Here is an 18572-nt window from a genome sequence, read left to right on the forward strand (position 1 = left end):
TGAAGAATATTCCGAGAAATAAATCCATTTTCGTTCAATCTTTATCTTCCATTTAAGTACATCGCTTAGAGGACCACCCTTTCGTGTATCATCTGCACTCCGTTGACAAGTGTAGCGTACGTAGCTCTGTCATCCAGCTGTTTGCGTTCTCTTCACATCCCTCCCTGAAACGAGCCTTCCTCTGCCGGCCGCTCCACCTCATTCACACAAGGAAAACGCGGTCATTTTCTTGTATCTTCTCCTTTTGACTCATTTGTCTACCTGTGTTGGCTATTTGACTCGCCTAACTAGCCACCTTATGCAGGACGCTTATATAAATATGATTTATTTATTTTTGACGCATATAGGGTGTCGTCATTCTGGATGCGTCTCTCCTCCCCTCTCTTTCTCCCTGGTGGGAACGGTGAGCGTTGTTACGTTGGTTTCAGCGTGCGCAGCTTCAGGACCGGAGCGGCGTGGTCAATTCCTCGGTGAATTTGCTGAAAATGGCAAATTGGCTAATGTGTTGTGTTATTGCACACAGAAACAACACCCAATAGCCACTACGAGACCGCTTAAGCCAATCTATGTCAGATATAGTCATAATAACACACAACCTAGACACAATGCAGACCCACTGTTAACGTTAATAGGCAAACAGGCGAAATCATTATAGAAGTGGGCTAAAAAGAAATAAAGAAAAACCGACTTTGAAAAAAGGCGTTGCTAAATGCTATGCGAAAATAAGTTTGTGGTTATGACGCCATCACGTGGTTTAATTAAAGCATTGGGTGAAAAGTAGCAGTTACATGCCTCATCCTAGTATCTCTATTACAGCCCGTTACACCAAGTGCCTATGATATCTTTATGGCAAATAAGCCTTCAACCAGGCCTACTACATCCAATGGTGTTTGAGAAATTTCAAAGTTTCTACGTTGAACTATGTTAAATAACATTTGTATTATTATCATTTTAATTGTGGTGAATAACATGTATGTTATACACATTTATATCATGTTAAACAACATTTATATCATTAACATTATTATGTTTGTAATATTAGTTAGGGTAGGCTGTTGGGTATGAGTAGGCCTACGCGCATGTGACAGTGAGAGGATTGGCCGCGGTCCCCAACCAACCAGCACAAGGAATTTAGCATCTATGCGTATACGTAACTAAAAATTACATTTTGTTCCACCGGATTTAGATTAGGCTAGGCTAAAGTGCAACAGTACACATCAAGTCAAATGCCAATAGTCCACCGAAACGGGTTGCTGCTATATGCTGCTTTTATATTTTCATATTTTATTTAAAAAAATTAAAAAAAGAACTGATAGTTCATTATGAACAATAAAAACACAATCTGAGCAATCTGTCCGAGTGTATAGCTCCATCTTGTGGCTGAATGTGAGAAGTTAGAAGACAAAGCTTTAGGTAATGTCAGCTTTTGGTGGACAGACTGCACATTAAAGTGTAATAGAAATTAGACACGAAAAGTTTTACGCAGTAAAATGTCCAAAGCAGGGGTACTTTATAGTGAAGGCTTAAGTAAACAGGTAGACAGTGTAACTGAGGGTTGAAGTCATGCCCCCAACTTCAGCTCTACAAACTACAGCCACACAAACTGTCTGAAGGTTGGAGTCGTGCCCCCAACTACAGCCACACAAACTGTCTGAAGGTTGGAGTCGTGTCCCCAACTACAGCCACACAAACTGTCTGAAGGTTGGAGTCGTGCCCCCAACTACAGCCACACAAACTGTCTGAAGGTTGGAGTCGTGTCCCCAACTACAGCCACACAAACTGTCTGAAGGTTGGAGTCGTGCCCCCAACTACAGCCACACAAACTGTCTGAAGGTTGGAGTCGTGTCCCCAACTACAGCCACACAAACTGTCTGAAGGTTGGAGTCGTGTCCCCGACTACAGCCACACAAACTGTCTGAAGGTTGGAGTCGTGTCCCCAACTACAGCCACACAAACTGTCTGAAGGTTGGAGTCGTGTCCCCGACTACAGCCACACAAACTGTCTGAAGGTTGGAGTCGTGTCCCCAACTACAGCCACACAAACGGTCTGAAGGTTGGAGTCGTGCCCCCAACTACAGCCACACAAACTGTCTGAAGGTTGGAGTCGTGTCCCCGACTACAGCCACACAAACTGTCTGAAGGTTGGAGTCGTGTCCCCAACTACAGCCACACAAACTGTCTGAAGGTTGGAGTCGTGTCCCCGACTACAGCCACACAAACTGTCTGAAGGTTGGAGTCGTGTCCCCAACTACAGCCACACAAACTGTCTGAAGGTTGGAGTCGTGTCCCCGACTACAGCCACACAAACTGTCTGAAGGTTGGAGTCGTGTCCCCGACTACAGCCACACAAACTGTCTGAAGGTTGGAGTCGTGTCCCCGACTACAGCCACACAAACTGTCTGAAGGTTGGAGTCGTGTCCCCCACTACAGCCACACAAACTGTCTGAAGGTTGGAGTCGTGTCCCCGACTACAGCCACACAAACTGTCTGAAGGTTGGAGTCGTGTCCCCGACTACAGCCACACAAACTTTGTTATTATTACAGAAGGCGGTGGAGAGCATCATGCATGTCTTTCTGCTTAAGTGGCTTTACTGGTGGCTATAAGAACAGTTTATTAGACTGCAAGATTTCATCTGAGGTTTAACAAGGGATAACAAAACAAAAGAAAAACCCTCTAAAAATCTGTTCCTTTAACACATACAGTTGATTTTCATTGACAATAAAGAAAGGCAATCAGATGAAATACATTCAGTTTATTTTTGTCACTAAAATCACATCCACACACATTCATCTCCCTTATAAATACTGCATACACATAACAAAATACTTCAATAGCAGAGGCAGCTCAGGGACCCACAGACTAGACCATGCCATAACTCAACCACTCCTTGTGAGTGAACTATGCAAACCTCTTGAACAGGATGCAAATAGATGCACAATTAATGTGTATATGAACATGATTATTTCAAAACACAGTTTGAATGCACGGCAGGCACTTTTCAGTCAGATGGGAGGGTTAGTAAGAGATATGATGAAGTCAGGCATCATTACAGATAGATTACTACCAGGTACTAAATGTTTTGCAAATCGCACATTACTATATAATATAATATACATGTTGATCAAAGTTGTTCTTAATCAGTCATGCTAACAGATAAAATACCTATGTGAGACTTGAGAGGCATAGGTGGCTTCTATACCTGGAAAGAGACGCTGTTGGCATCAGGACATCAGATGACAATTCTGCTGTAGAGAGACAGAGGGATCATTGGAGGACAGAGATAGAAAGGGAGAGAGAGAGAGAGAGAGAGAGAGAGGGAGAGAGAGAAAGAGGCACAGGCCATGAGAGGAAAGTAGGAACAAGCAGACAGTCATGTGAACACAGACGCAGCCCTGGAGCTTCAACTTCAATTTCATCAGACTAGGGGAGACCTGTTAGAGGGCTTCTCTCTCCGAGTCGCCCACATCACCACACCGGTTCAAAGAAAGAAGCTGACTAGGTGCACCCCTCAGGCACGGATCTACTCTAGAACAAGTGATTATCAATGACAATAATGAATGAAACACCTGACTTCTACACCTGACTGACCCACCAACCTGAGAGCCGTCAGGCCTCAGTCTGAAGGGTGTCTGGTCAGCATCTGCGACATGGTGCTGTCATCTGAGCACCGCGACCGGGGAGCAGCCAGATCCCCAGCATGCAGAGCCAGGCCTGAGGAAACCCACCTCTTCTAGGCAAAGGGGTGGTTGGGCCCTGCGGCCCCACGGAATTCTGGGGATGTACCATTCCAGGAAGCAGGACTGTAGAACCCTGTAGCAATGTGGGCTGAGGGATGAGGGATTAAATACCATTCGGGGTATGGTGGGGTTCTGTGCAGTTCTTTAGATAACCAAGTAATCATAACTTTAATCGTGATTTTTTTGTTTTTTCACAACTAGGACATGCAAGTCTCCACAAGAACTAGTTACTGGGACCTAAAGTACTAAGTTTCAGAACTAGGTACCGGAACCTAAAGCACTATATGTTTCAGATCTTCCTTCACCTGTGCATGTGATTAGTCCTCCTTCAATCAGTGAAGCCCTGATGATCACCTGATGACTATGGTTATTAATAAGGTATGTAGGAACAGAATCGTGAAGAGACTGAACACACTACTGACATTTATATACACTCCTGAAGATCAACTAGTTTCTTTGGATGCTCAAAAGGAAGTCACTATTGCAGTTTGCTTTTTAGTTAGGGTTTTAGCTTGCTAGTAAAAAGACTGTGATAAAATAATAATTTGCATTCAAGAGTACAACATTATTCAGTGCAATAAATCAATCAATGCAGTTTTAAGACTAAAAAACCCCACTCTGACAATCTGATGGTTGGAATTTTAAATACTTACCCTGTACGGCCCTCATTTTTTCTCACCACGAGTGTCCAGCCAGACCATGAAGTCTGCCTACTTCAATTGATAGTACTGGTATTGGCCAAGGGTGAAGCTATGGTGAAGGCCTTCATTCTTACTTCCGTCTGGACAGCTTGTGTTTGGGGATATAGGAGGTCTTTCGAGGCGGAGATGAGCCATAGGCTTTGTCACACACGGCAGTCGGTGTAATGGTCTGGCAGACTCTACACTCCTGTGCTCCGGTATTGCATGCAGGTAATCGGCCTGGTACATCAGTTGCCTAGCGTGATCAGTGTGGTGTGGCTGCAAGCTTCCGCAAGCTTCCGCATTTCTCATGACTTACTGAGCATTTACACAAAATTATAACCAAAAAATATTTTCAAAATGGTTCCATAGCAGGGAGTTGGAAATTGGCTGCAAATAATGCTCAATTGTGGTATCACTTTCACGCATAAAACAATGGATCTAAATAAATAAAGAAACATGTATGTATTTTACCTGAGAAACTGTATTTTCTACTGTTTTGTAAAATGTGTGTTAATCTGTTTTGTTTACCCTACATTACGTGCAATTTCTGAAAATGACAATTGGTTTCTGTAAATTAGTACTGACCTCCATTTCATGCAAATACAAATGGCCATGGCAGACTTGTGGATGTGAACAGTAGTGCTGTCATCTGGATTCAAGGCAATACTTTAGTACAGGAGTGTACAGATGAGGCTGTGGTCTGTCTGGCATGGCGTGTGGATTACTGCACGCAGGAAGTGAAAACAGGAGGAAAGGAGCACGGAGTGGCTTAGGTGGCTTTCAGTTTTATTTGGGGCACTCAAAGAGAAACACTGGCGGAAAACAGCAAAAAAAAAAAAAATGTTTTGTCTCTTTAAAAGTTAACAGACAAAGATAAATATATATATTGAATATAATTTAACTTTTTTTAGCCCCAAGACGTAGCGGTCAAGGATTCAGGTGCAAGATTGACAAAAACAAACACAAACTGAAGCTGGCGGGTGCCTACTGATAGCAGACAAGGCTTTGCGTTACATACTGTAATTAACAGTTCTCTTACCCGTATAAAGCGGAGATGGAAAGTGAACTGATTTAATTGATAAATTTTGTCGCTTCCCGTTTTCTTTTGTGTGTAATATTACGTACAAATTCAAAAGAACACTTCGTTTCACTGCACCAGGGACTGACTGGTGCATCTACCATGTGTTATTGTTCGTAAACACAAGCAGACAAACATCAATTCAGTTTTCATGAGCACTAATGACAGACAGATGAAGCTGTGCCTAGCTCTACTGCTGTTAATAATAGTATTCATCCTGATCGAAGCGAGAGGCGCCGGCGAAGCGCTGATACGGCGGGCCCGATCTGGCTATGGAGGCCAAGGAGGGGACCGGCGGCAGAGGTCGGCCTGGGTGGCGGCTGAGCGGGTGGCGTGCGGACGGCATGGGTGGGCCCGGCACAGGCCGGAGCGGGCTGCGGTCCCGGTAAAGGTGCGAGGCTGGGGGCAGGAGGCGACGCTCGAAGGGGGACTCATAAGGGCTCATGGCGTGACGGCGCATGGGCCTGTCCAGCCTGTTGCGGTCATAGAGGGGCGGGGGTGGGGGTGGGGGAGGGCCAGGCAGGTCGTATGGGTCGTGCTCATAGACGGAGCGGGGCGGTCTCAGGCGCATGGGGTGAGGTGGGGGGAGAGGAAGGGGCCGGAGGCGACAGGGCGGGGGCGGGAGGGGGTGGTTTAGGGGGCGATTTCGCAGGGGCGGGTAGGCAGAGTGCAGGGGGTCGCCCGGTGGGGGGAACAGCCGGGGCGGATAGGGGTGATCCGGGAACTGGTCGGGGGCCTTCTTGCCCGGGTTGGTGTGCGAGAGGGAGACAAAAATGGTCTGTCCCTCCAGCTTGGAGTGGTTGAGCTTGTGGATGGCGTCCATCGCCTCCTTGTGGCGCTGCATGTGAACAAACGCGTACTTCTTCAGTACGTCGCACTCCAGCACCTTCCCATGCTCCTGGAAGAGCTCGCGGATCTTCAGCGCCGTCACGCCCTCGGGGATGTTGCCCACGTGGATCTTAGTGGCGTTGCGCACCCTAGTGGTGGCAAACTGCACCGTCATGCTGAAGCCGTGCAGCTTTTTCTTGTTTAGCTCGGCCACTGCCTTCTTGGCGTCCTCCTCCTCGCTCATGTGCACGAAGCCGTAGTTGGAAATGATGTCGCAGTCGATGACGGCGCCATACTTCTCAAAGTACTCTCGCAGCTCCTCTTCGGTGGTGGAGGTGCTGATGTTTCCCACAAATACTTTCACCATTGTAGACAAGCCCAGCGCAGGCCAGGGGTTTGTTCACACTCACACAAGCAGTCTTAGGACTGAAACAGACTGCTACAGCCAACAAAGTTCTCCTGGGAATAAATGGACCCAGAAAAAAAAATATTACATAATTTCAAATACATTTACGACAGCAGGACTACAGTGGTATACACATTTATGAACCTCAACCAAAATCAGTATCAAGTTTGCTCTTTCAGAGTTATCCATCCAAGAAAGATAAGGCAGGACTTCAACTGTAGGGATGTCCTTGCATTAAGAAACAATAATACAATGACAAAATACGAAAGATAACAGAAGATAGTGGAAGTTATTATGTTGTATGTTTCTTATCAATATCCTTCTTCAGATCTTCAAGCTCTGTCTCTGTGGTACTTTCAATGAACAGTGAAGGATACGTCCTAGTTTTCAAGAAACCTTGAACTGTGCACATCAGCACCTCTTTATTATTAGGCTAGTTTCACACACAGACACAAACTGGCAAAGACGTTTAGTTTTGCAAAAAGGCACACATTAACACAGCCTAGTTAATAATCCAGCACTGTTGAAAACAGTCATGACACAGCCTACAAAGTTACCAAATTCTATTTTCTTTGTTAATTGTACCATTAAACAATTTGGCTGTACACTTAATGTGACTTAACTGTGACAAACACATTAATGCTGGTGTTAATATAAACAAAATTCCCATTTTGTATTAGAAATGGGCATTTTATGATTGAAAGTGGCTCAACACGCCATCCACTGTTTAAAACGATCCTGAACCTGGCAAAAAAGATGCTGATGTATCTACGAGCATTAGGTACATATTCACGTCATGAAATGGGCGGACCACCTCCCCCAGCCCCCGAGTGAGAGTCTCATTTTCATTTGCTGATCGGGATTTATCATTCACAGGAGTTTACGCCCCACTCCCACCTCGAAGCCCTTTGCCCAGCTTTTAGCATTTTGAAAAATTATGCAGTGGGTGGAGTTACACTAAAACTACATTTTAAAGGGACAGTCCGTGATTCTAATCCCATACACTTTTCTGTCAAATATTAGCCAACTACTCTTTGCAGCCAGCGTTTGTTTAAATTGTCGCTTGCCGAATTGCTACAGTTAGTCAGCTGGGTAACTATCGGATGCTATTTCTGACAAGTACCAAGCTGTGGCAGTTCGGCAAGCTGCAAGCCAATATGAGAATATATACAGTTATAATTATAATGCTATACATTGCACTGGTCCTCTTAAAACCAGCTTGAAAACAACACCTGCTTGTCGCCGCCACTTCTAACTATAGCTAGAGAGCATAGTTACCGACCTGAAGCTAACGTATACTAGACAAGCTACCGTTAGCTCAGAATTGCAAGTTACAATTCTTGTCAGCTGTCCCAGTGGAACGCAGTTGGGGTACAGGGAAAACTTAATTCTACACAAATCGTTGCCACTAGGCTTGTACAAACTAGATAACCAGAATGCAATTACCTTATAGTCAAGACAGACAGCTAGACTGTACCTTGGACGTTCGCCTGAGGTCTGGAGCTAGAGTCGACTGGACTAATGCGTCAAGACTATTGTAAACACGCTAATCAGACTACTGTACAACGCCCCCTACCACTCAGGAGTTTAACAACAGTACTGGCTGCAAAGGTGGTGTCAAACTGTATATGATCTTTTCAGTATATTTAGTGTACCAAATGTCGGGGACAACTGAGGTGACCAGGTGCCCCACTTTGCGTTGTGCTGCACAGCATTTCGACCCTTTGTCCCACACCTTGCATACTGAGATAATGTCCCTCATTTTCATCGATCGTTTGGTTTTTAATTGTCAGAAATAAGAACACATGGATGCATTATTTTACCTGCCCAGCACATGAACCCCTTATGCCGTTGCGGTGTAGTTTAAATGTCTCATGATGCGTACAGTTTGCCCGTTATATTAACACTTTACTTAATCGGAATATTTAGCTTGCTTCACGCGTTTGGCCTTCACTGTATTAGTAATTTAGTTTCAGCATTAATCATTTTCTGTTACAGGCATTCTTAATATTAATATTAAAATGTTAAATTCTAGGTCCAGACCAGAAATAACCAGTATTATGTACTTGGGAGGACTGGTGTGCAGGACAGTGTTCATTCCAATATCAGTATCTTTATTTATTTTTTACATGTCACTGCCCTTGCAATGGAATCATATCTTACAATAGCAGATAATACAATTAGAAACATTACAGCCATAATGACCTTACAGTTCTTGTGCCCCCCCTCTCCTCTCCTCTCTGCATTCTGCTGAGGTAGTTTGGGTGGTGGCTCTCTCGGCTGTGCACCACAGGAAGTGAAGTGGCGTCCCTGTGTCTGGTAGATGTTGTGCGTCGAAGAATGAATTGTACGTACCAAAGAACAGACCGTACAGAGATCTGTGTAACACATCTATCAGTCTGAACATGTGACTGTTAAATACCTTAAAAACATTAGCGGAGCCACTAAACTGGCTCAGACTGAAAATGTGTCGGTGTCTGAGTAGGCATACAATTCCTCATATTGCAGTATGCATGTGAGATTAATGCTCCTGATTACTCAGTCCTCCCTTTACGTGCAGATTCATAGCTCTGCAGCTCCCTCAAGGTGGCCTCAAGGGGGTTTGGAGTTTGACATCCTGTAGCACACTTACAATAATGTGTGTGTGTGTGTGTGTGTTTACGTGTGTGTGTGTGTGTGTGTGTGTGTGTGTTTATGTGTGTGTGTGTTAATCACAATGCGGAAAGCCAGGAATTCACACATTCACACTCAAGCACAAAATGACTCATTCAAACGAATTTATTCATATAATAATAATCTTAATAGTAATGATAATAATCATCATTTTCTCCAGAGAAAGGCAACAAAACTCACTCCAGTGCAGCACGTTAACTCCACCCAGCAACTCGTAATTACATTAAAATTCACCAATAATTAATCAATTGGCCCTTAATTAGTATCTCAGATAAATGACCCCTGCTGTAGGAAAAAAAAAAGGAGAGAAAATAAAGAGAGAGAACGACAACAAAATGAAACTAAACAAACTGGTTTAGGTAAGGAGTCGTCCAGCTGTGAGCGTTACAGAGTGGCGCTCACATAGTCTTGTGTCTCTCAGGCGAGACGGGGCCGGTGAGGAGGAGACATGAGAGGTGGCTCCACCAATCAGCAAACAGGATCAGCTACTGTGTGCTACCATTGGTCGGATAAAGAACCAGTGGAAGCGTGATATGCTTTAAAAAAAAACAAAAAAAAAACACAGCTCTGTGAGAGAAATTGTCCAGCCTGTTTGTCTGGTGTCGTCCATGACAGGGCATCTACATTCAGGGTGTCAGTCAGACTGCAGATTGGATTCTGTGACAGAGGCCTCACAGACGTGGGGAGTGAGAAGTGAAGTTGCTCAAGTAAGACGGAGTTTCTCCGCTACTACGGCGGGTAAAAGGGTGGAGACACAGTGGTGCAGGTGATTGGTTGAGTGGCAGCACATGCTGTGATGAGCTGTTGTAATGTTTTGTTTTTTGATTAAAAAAAAAAACAGACAGCACTTTTTGACAAAAGTTCCAGTTTTTGTGTGTCTCAGAAGACGTAGTACGGAAACAAGAATCAGCACTGTACTTTCTCTAAATAGAGAATTACCGTGAAGTCCAACAAAAAAATGAGTGAACCAAAACTGCCATAAACAAAACTGAAGGGGTGAACACAAAAAAGAACAGGCAGGGGGAGACAGAAAGAAACAAGGGAAGAGAGAAACAGAACACCTTCCCAAGGAAGAAAGAAAGATCATTTAAAAATGTCTATACACACACACACACACACACACACACATACACACACACAACCTCACCCAGCATCGTCTTTCAAGTTCCTGTCCATTCTCCAGCAGTGCACTTCTTTCAAACACCTCCTACTTCTGATGACGATGACATACCAAAGTTCCACCTGCCTCACCTTCTGTCCTCTTCAGGTCTACCCTGTTTCTCTTCTCCCCATCGATTCCTCTTCTTCGGAGAAAAAAAGCAAAAAACCTTTAGGGGGGTTATGTCCCCCCTGCTCCCCCTCTTGCCTTCCCTCACAGCTTCATGTCGTTGGCAAGCTTGGAGGCGATGTTCTTGAAGGCGATGGAGGTGCCGGCGATGCGTTTGAAGCGCACGCCGTTGAGAGAGAGGCGGGGCAACTTGCACACCTCCATCTCCCACTGGACGAAGTCGTCGCGCAGCGGGTTGCCGCTGATGCACTGCAACAGGAAGCGCTCGCGCGCCTCGTAGTCGCAGCTGTTGGCGTCCAGAACCTTCCGGATCTCCTTCATCATCTCCGAGGGCTCCATGGACGACGTGGTCTTCATGTTCCAGGTGAAGCGTAGCGCGCGGGGCTTGTCCTTGGCCGCCGACAGACCGGAGCCAGGCGTGGGCGACAGCGTGTCCCTGTTCTCATCGCCCGCCGAGCCCAAGGTGCCACCCTTCTCGATCTTATCCGCAGTACTGGGTAGCATGGGTCTGTGGAAGTCAGGGAAAGAGAGAGAGAATGACAGAGGGAGAGAAATGGTATGAATAAGAGAGAGAGAAAGAAAGCAAAGGAAAGAGAGGGAGAGAGAGGGGGAAAAAAAAGAAAGAGAGAAAAGAGATGTGTGAACATCATGTCTTCCAGATAAACATTGTGGTCAGGAGGGAGGACGAAAGATCAGAGGTGACCTCCCAGAGAGGCTGAGAGAAGGCTTCGGATGTCAGGCTCCGGTAAGGAACTGAGCTGAGGCTGATGCTTCATGTTTGGTCAGTGACAGACTACACTGTTCGCTGCCTATGCCCAAAGCCTTCTCTTTCCCTCTCTCCCTCTCTCTCTCTCACACACAAACACACACACACACATTTCAAATAAACACAAATCTCACAATGAACAGGTAACACAAGTGCATCGTGGCTATAACAGTGACGCGTCTTTCCAATGCAAATCTACAATGCAGTCAAATGTCAACGGCTCCTCATGTGACACTAAAAAAATCAATCACACAGAATGTGTGTGTGGGTTTTAAGCTGATTGTGCAGCATATGATTGTGTGCACATCAGTAAAGTCATAATAAACTGATTTGTGAGTGTGTGCATGTGACGCTACCTGTATGTGGCTGCCTTTTAGCCTGATTTTTTTTTATATCTTACAGGACAAGGAGCAAGTATGTCATCAATTCAAAATGTTCATGTTCAAGTGAACGACTATTTAAGACTCTTGAAACGCTAAATCATCCTGACCAATCAGCACATCCTACATGTGTGGTGTCTACTGATTACATGATTGGCTGGTTCAATCACTGCTGGTGTTTAATTGGTTGTGTTTATTAGTGGATGGGTGGTTCTCACCTGCAGGCCTCATCTCGCCCCTCGCCCTCATAGGGGTTCCTCAAAGAAAACCAGTACAAGTTTAGTACTCTCATTGAATTGTCTTCATACCTTTCACTGCTCAGTCTAGTTAGTCATTCTTACCACCAGCGCCACAGCAACACCTCAAGATTCCATTACCAGTTCTAGAATGTGTGGGTGTGTTTGGTTCCTAAACATTCCATTGGAGGTTGTAGAATGTTGGTATGTTCTATAGTTCTCAGCAGCTGTTAAACACAAGGACTGCCAAAACTCGTATTGTGCGATTATCAATATATCATAATACCTAGAGTTGACTATGTGTAACAAATTACTCACTTGATGTCACTTTAGAGTTAAAACATCCTTTAAGTCAACTGTGAAGTCAAACTGGAGTTTTAAAGCTCCCAAAAACATGTACTCAATCAGAGAGGATCATGCTGAATGTTGTGTATAGGTGTGTGTTGATTTGGCTGTCTGAAACTGAGAATGGAAGAGTTAGACTCCCTGTGCCCAATCCCACTGGGTTAATGCCCCTCCACCAGCATGAGCAAAAAAAACAGAACAGAACAAAATATGCTAAATATAATATGCAAAATATCTCCCCCAAAAACCTGCCTCTCCTCTCCACCAGGTCTGCATAGTACACTTTACAAATACACACACACTTTTTTTCCCTCACACTCACATTCTCTCTCTATCACACGCACACACACACAGAGATAAGGAAACCAAACGGGTCCACCGCAGCAATTCTGCAGAAGACAAAATTTTAATACAAATACTCAAATCTTCGATACCAGCCTGACTACAGAGGCTCAATACTTTATGATGCTAACAGGATTCTCCTCCACACCCTACAAGTGTGAAACTGAATCCATAACTGTCCAGTTGCACTTTGCAAGGCCTGTAGTGCACATCTAGTATTCGCACATCATTCAGACCTGGCCACAGTTAAGCTACTCCCTATGCAATATGCAACTTCGCCACCAGGGGTCGCCTATGCAGCTCACTGCATTGGACCTGAATGATCCATTAACATGATCCTCTACTGAATGGTGTATGCGCCAACCTGGATGGCAGACGACTAAGACCCAGATCGGGGCCAAAACTGCTGCAGATTCAGCTGCTACCACTGGTGGGGAGGAAACAGTCAGCGACTGCAGAGAAGAGGATGGCTAGTAGCCACTGGTTGGCATTAGTCTGGCCTAAGAGAGAGGGTGGCTAGCATTAATCTGGTCTAAGAGAGAGAGGGGGGGGGGGGGGGGGGGGGCTAGCATTACCTGGTCTAAGAGAGAGGGGGGATGGCTAGCATTAGCCTGGTCTAAGAGAGAGGGGGGGATGGCTAGCATTAGCCTGGTCTAAGAGAAAGCAATCAACAGCTTAAAGCAGCCAGGCCAGTTCCACGCCCCATATTCTTTAACAGGTCACCCATCTATCATCCATGATATCGCCAGCTCGCCCTTTAACCTTTTACCCCTAACACACATTTCTATTTGACCTTTATCTATGATGTCAACATCTCTGAAATGACAAAGAATACCCTCATGTTCACACAAACGTTTAATGTATCTGTCTATGGGATCATGTCCGAACGTGCCATAATCTTTCTATGACATCACCTCTAAACAATCCTTATTCCATCTCTGAACACACCTATTTCCATCTATGAAATCCTCACCCTCAAAACACACCTTAATCTATCTTTGTCATCACTTCCTAATCCTCCTTTATCTATAACAACACAGCCCTTAACCCAGTGCATGTAGAGTTCATTGTCAGGGAAAGCCCACAATCGCCAGTTTGGCCTAAGCTACGGTCCCTTCCCCTTGTTATTGGGGTGCAGTGTGGGTGGTGCCATTGTCGTAACTGCATTGTAGAGGCAAAGAGCCGAGAGGCGGTCTGGACCGCCAGCAGACGAGTGGGCGGACGGGCGGGCGGGCAGGCAGGCGGGTTAGGTGGGCACGAGACAGTGGGCACATATGCTTAGCACAAGCAGATGGCACACTCGGGTGAGTGCACACACACAGATGAGATGATGGCAGCAGCGGCAGCAGCAGCGGCAGCAGCAGCGCTGGGCACGGCCACTGGGCGTGAGCACAAGTACGGGCATGACCAGTCTGATGGGTGGAGGGGGGGGGGGGGGGGGGGAGTGGGCGCAGCCGACTGGCTGGCAGACACAGCGGGTTAGTGGAGGGCCGATGGAGACGTGACGACAAAATAAAAAGACCCATCATGAACATGTAGACAGCCAAGATCACGGCCGGCCCTGGCCCGCATTCAAGCCAGAAGTGGGCCAGATCCAGCCCAGGGCCAGCGGCTCTCTGGCCAGAGGACCCAGGACACGGGATGATGCAGACGAGAAGGAAAGAGGGAAAAACATAGAAGATGAGGAGAATCTTAAGAGAAAGAGAAAAAAAAAAGAAAAAAAACTCCTGGATGTGTTGGTTATTGCCTACCTTCTGGAGAACCTGAATGAGAGATTTCTACAAAAAAAAGGAAGAAGAGAGAAACAAAAGGGGAAAAAAGAGAAAATGTATGGACACAAACGTGCGTTAAAACCATTGCAAATTAGACTTATTAGAGAGATGCAAGTAATCTCTGACAAACACTCTGATGCTCAGGACTTAACCCTAAGGAGACTCCAAATAGGGTACACACCGCCACAGCGTGTCTCTGTGTGTGTGTGTGTGTGTGTGTTTGTGTGTGTAAATGTACTTTTTGTAAGTGTGTAAGTGTGTGTGTGAGTGTGTGTGTGTGTGGGTGTGTAAATGGAACACTGTTAGCATGAGAACCATATGAGCTGAGTACAGTTAGCTATGCAAGCCAATTACATGTGTTTGGGTGGATGGGTTAGCTTCTCAGAGGACAGCGGACCGACTCTGGGGCGGAGCCGGCCCAGATCAGGCCCGGATCAGCACCTGGGGGAGAGGAGATCTGGGCTGGATCTGGGCCTCATCTGGGCCGGATCGACGCCAGAGCCAAATGCTGTCCGGGTTTGTTTCTTTAGAGAGTGGGGGTGTGGTTAGGGTGATGGTGGTTAGGTGTGTGTGGGAAAGGGTTGATCTCTGAGACGGGCACACACAAACAAACACACACACACACACAATCCACATGCTTCCATTTAAATACGTTAAAAAAAATTCCGCCTTTACTCTTTGTGGTTGACTCCATCAAAAACAACAGCATTGAAGAGATGAATCTATATCACAGTGAGTCTGTCACTCACACTCACATACACACACACACACAAAGACCAATCTACACTGAACTGGCTCTCAAAAGTGCCAACACTTAAAAGCTCTGGCAAATCACATGCAATCACCAAAGCAGGTACACTTTCCTAACTTCGCATACATATTCACACCCATATACCTATATGCACACAAATAATGCACACCCTTACAGACAGACAGACAGACAGACAGACAGACAGACAGACAGACAGACAGACAGACAGACAGACAGACAGACACAACTGAGCACGCAAAGCTACATCCTGCCACAGTTCAATAACATGCACACGCAGCCTGACTCCTGATCGCACACAGAGCTGCTCACCTGCGCACAAACTTGTTGGTGAACTTGCTGAAGATGCCGGAGTTGGCCGGGCGTCCTCCGCGGGACTGGTGGTGGCCCTGCAGAAGCGAGGGGGAGCCCTGGGTGCCCGCGTAGGCTGCCGGGTGCTGGTCCCGCGTCGCCCTCTTCTGGCCGGCATGAAAAGTGCTGCGGCTGGTCACCCCCCGGGGGAAGTTGGTACTATCCATTGCCGAAGAGCTGCTGTGAATGTTGTGGGCGGAGGGAGACGCCACTGACATTCTCTGGGGGGTTGTGTTACTGTTGGGGACAAGGAATTACCCACGAAAAAAAATTATTTCACGTTTTAAACTTCTTTTCACGATGTTCTCTTTTAACAGGCATTAAAGTGGCATAAAGTTACTCTTGGCCCAGAAGTCAAACGTCTTGATTCACAAAACTACGCTGGCCGTACACAGACTCCCCTTCTCAGTCTAATAAACGCCTCTGAATTCAGAATTTATAATCCCCCCCCCCCCCCGAAATCTGTGTGCTGTGGAGGTGCGGTCGGAAACTGTGGGAGAGAAGCACAGCGTGGAACTGGGGCATCTGCCTGGGCACATAACCTGGAAACTGCCCTAATCCTGGGGCACCCGGCTCAGCGGAACCACCGCGCTACCACGGCAACCATTACCGGAGGCCGCGACCTTGCCTGGCACATGCGTCGGTGGGTGCGGTCTCAAACCTGCTCAGGACAAGCCCGCTCAGGCCGCGCGCTAACGCGCCACCGGGGGCCGGCGGGCGGGCGGGCATCCATGCCAGGGCAAACATCCCCTGGAGTTGACCCAGATCTACTGATTCAGGCTTTAGAGAGGAACCAGTCTGCCAGGCTGGCTGTAAGCTTCAGATCGGAGCTGGAGCCAGTACTGAAAGCCACAGCCATAATGTTTTATCATGAGCTCAGCTATGACCACTCATCATCTGGAGCCGGTACTGAAAGCCACAGCCATAATGTTCTATCATGAGCTCAGCTATGACCACTCATCATCTGGAGAGCACTCAGTACGGGCATCCTCACAGGTCCAGTCCTGAGTAATAAAATCATATTCAGTCAGATGTGAGCATCTTGGCCCTCTGACGCAACTCCAGACAGTGTGAACTAATACTGGGTAAGTGGTAGAGCACTGGATTAAAGGCTAGATGGCCAGGTCTACCTAATGGATAAGGTATTAGAGGACAGATTAGTGAGTGACAAGTCTGAGTGTGTGTGTGTGTGTGTGTGTGTGTGTGTGTGTGTGTAACCGTGTTTCTGTGAGTGTGATCATGTGACATTGAGAAAGTATTAGTTGTGAGTAGATGTCTGATTGAATGACTGTGTGTGTGTGTGTGTGTCTGATTGAATGACTGATTGTGTGTTGTCATGTCATGTTTCTGTGTGTCAGATGAAGCCAGGGTTGGTTAAGTTGGTTGCGCGTGTATGTGTGAGAAAGAGAGAGAGAGAGAGAGGGGCAGTGTGTGTGTCTGCGTGTGTGTGTGGGTGGGTGTGTGTGTGTGCAATTCTTGAAGAGGGTCTTTATCAGTAAGACAATGTTGCTAGAAACTTCTAGAGAAACTTCTTTTTTGTACTCGTACTGATCAGCCTTTTTTCATCCAGCTTCTGGACCTACAAAAAACTATGTATTCTGTGTCTCACTGCTTTAAGATATGTGCTTATGTGCATACACACACACACACACACACACACACACTCACATATAGTATTGCACTAAGTATTGCATTGAGTCTCTTCCTGCTTTCTCTAACACACACACTCTCTCTCACACATATACACTTACACACACACACACTCTTGGCTGTGGTACATGCATGCAAACACACACACACACACACACTCATATAGTATTGCATTGAATCACTTCCTGCTCACAAACACACACGTACCTGCGTGCTCGTCTGTGTGTCCATTGCAGTGGTGTGTTTGTATGTGCATGGCAAGCTTCAGCCACAGTATTTCTGTGTGTGTGTGCGTCATCACGTGTGTGAATGACTTACATTGGCCGTGGTATACATGAGGTGTCTGTGCATGTGTGTCAGTGTGTCGGTGTGTGTGTGTTTGTGCATTTGTGTGGGTTTGCCTGTGTGTGCGTGTGTGGGTTTGCCTGTGTGTGTGTGTTTGTGCATTTGTGCATTGTGTGTGTGTGCGTGTGTGTGTGGTTCTGCCTGTGTGTACGTGTGTGTGTGTGTGTGTGTGACTTGCCTGGGCTGCGGTGCGTGCGTGCGTGCGCACGCGCGTGTGTGTGTGTGTCTGCCTGTGTGTGCGTGTGTGTGTGACTTGCCTGGGCTGCGTTGCGTGCGTGTCTGGGGGACTAGGGTGGGCGGTGGTGGACAGGGACTTGTTGTGTCTGGGGCGGGACGAGGAGGTGCAGGAGGAGGAGGAGGAGAGGACGGCGGCCGCGGAGGCTGTGGAGGCGCGGGACCCTGGGGTGCTCAGGCTGGGGGGGGGGGGAGGAGGGATGCACAGAGGAGGAGAGAGAGGAGGAGACCCCACAAGAAAGAGGACCGCTCCCAGAGGAAGAGGAGAGGGGTTAGAGGCAGGAGTTAAGAGGATGAAGAAAGCCAGAAGACACCAAGAGAGGGGGGGGGGACAAGGACAGGAACCTCACATCATGAAGACACAAAACACTAGACTCCAGGACACACACACACACACACACACACGCACACGCACACGCACACGCACACGCACACACACAAAGACAAAGTAACACCCACTCTCTCATACACATCATACAGAAATAATAACCACTGCTTTTTAATGCAGACCTAAATTGGGAAAACTGCTATTTTTAAGGCAACGCAAAGGTGTTGCTAAATGAAGCCCTATTTTCCCAACAGAGAGCTGCATCACTGCTCCATAAACACACACACACATCCAACACGACCCCAAACGACACACACACACACACACCCCAACAAAGTTGGATCAATACACAACCGTTAA

General features: G+C 46.6%; 2 protein-coding genes across 10 annotated transcripts in view; both read right to left on the minus strand.

Moving 5' to 3' along the window:
* Window positions 1-4705: 4705 nt before the first annotated feature.
* On the minus strand, window positions 4706-8313 carry zgc:77262 (uncharacterized protein LOC402952 homolog). Of its 2 annotated transcripts, none has more exons than XM_042708530.1 (2): window positions 8211-8313; window positions 4706-6786 (listed from the first exon to the last, which is right to left on the minus strand). In XM_042708530.1, the coding sequence occupies exon 2, from the start codon at window positions 6692-6694 to the stop codon at window positions 5699-5701; it is 996 nt and encodes a 331-aa protein (XP_042564464.1). In that variant the 5' UTR covers window positions 6695-6786; window positions 8211-8313; the 3' UTR covers window positions 4706-5698. The 2 variants fall into 2 exon arrangements, with proteins under 2 accessions (XP_042564464.1, XP_031428580.1); XM_031572720.2 differs by having other exon boundaries at window positions 8180-8313.
* A 1183-nt stretch (window positions 8314-9496) lies between these two features.
* mark2a (MAP/microtubule affinity-regulating kinase 2a) overlaps window positions 9497-18572 on the minus strand; it is a 39098-nt gene continuing 30022 nt past the window's right edge. For 2 of the 8 annotated variants that reach the window (XM_031572245.2, XM_012840135.3), the window contains exons 15-19: window positions 17908-18063; window positions 15617-15892; window positions 14515-14541; window positions 12059-12097; window positions 9497-11202 (exon numbers count right to left, since the gene is read on the minus strand). In XM_031572245.2, coding sequence (XP_031428105.1) covers window positions 10779-11202; window positions 12059-12097; window positions 14515-14541; window positions 15617-15892; window positions 17908-18063 — 922 coding nt within the window. In that variant the 3' untranslated portion in view covers window positions 9497-10778. The remainder of the gene's footprint in view (window positions 11203-12058; window positions 12098-14514; window positions 14542-15616; window positions 15893-17907; window positions 18064-18572) is intronic. The other 6 variants (XM_031572251.2, XM_031572249.2, XM_031572250.2 and 3 more) reach the window with 4 other exon arrangements.

Source organism: Clupea harengus, chromosome 8 (genome assembly GCF_900700415.2).
Source record: "Clupea harengus chromosome 8, Ch_v2.0.2, whole genome shotgun sequence".
Lineage (NCBI taxonomy): Eukaryota > Metazoa > Chordata > Actinopteri > Clupeiformes > Clupeidae > Clupea > Clupea harengus.

Excerpts from the sequence above, each read along its gene's own strand:
- zgc:77262 (XM_042708530.1), bottom strand. The coding sequence starts at position 6,694 with ATGGTGAAAGTATTTGTGGGAAACATCAGCACCTCCACCACCGAAGAG.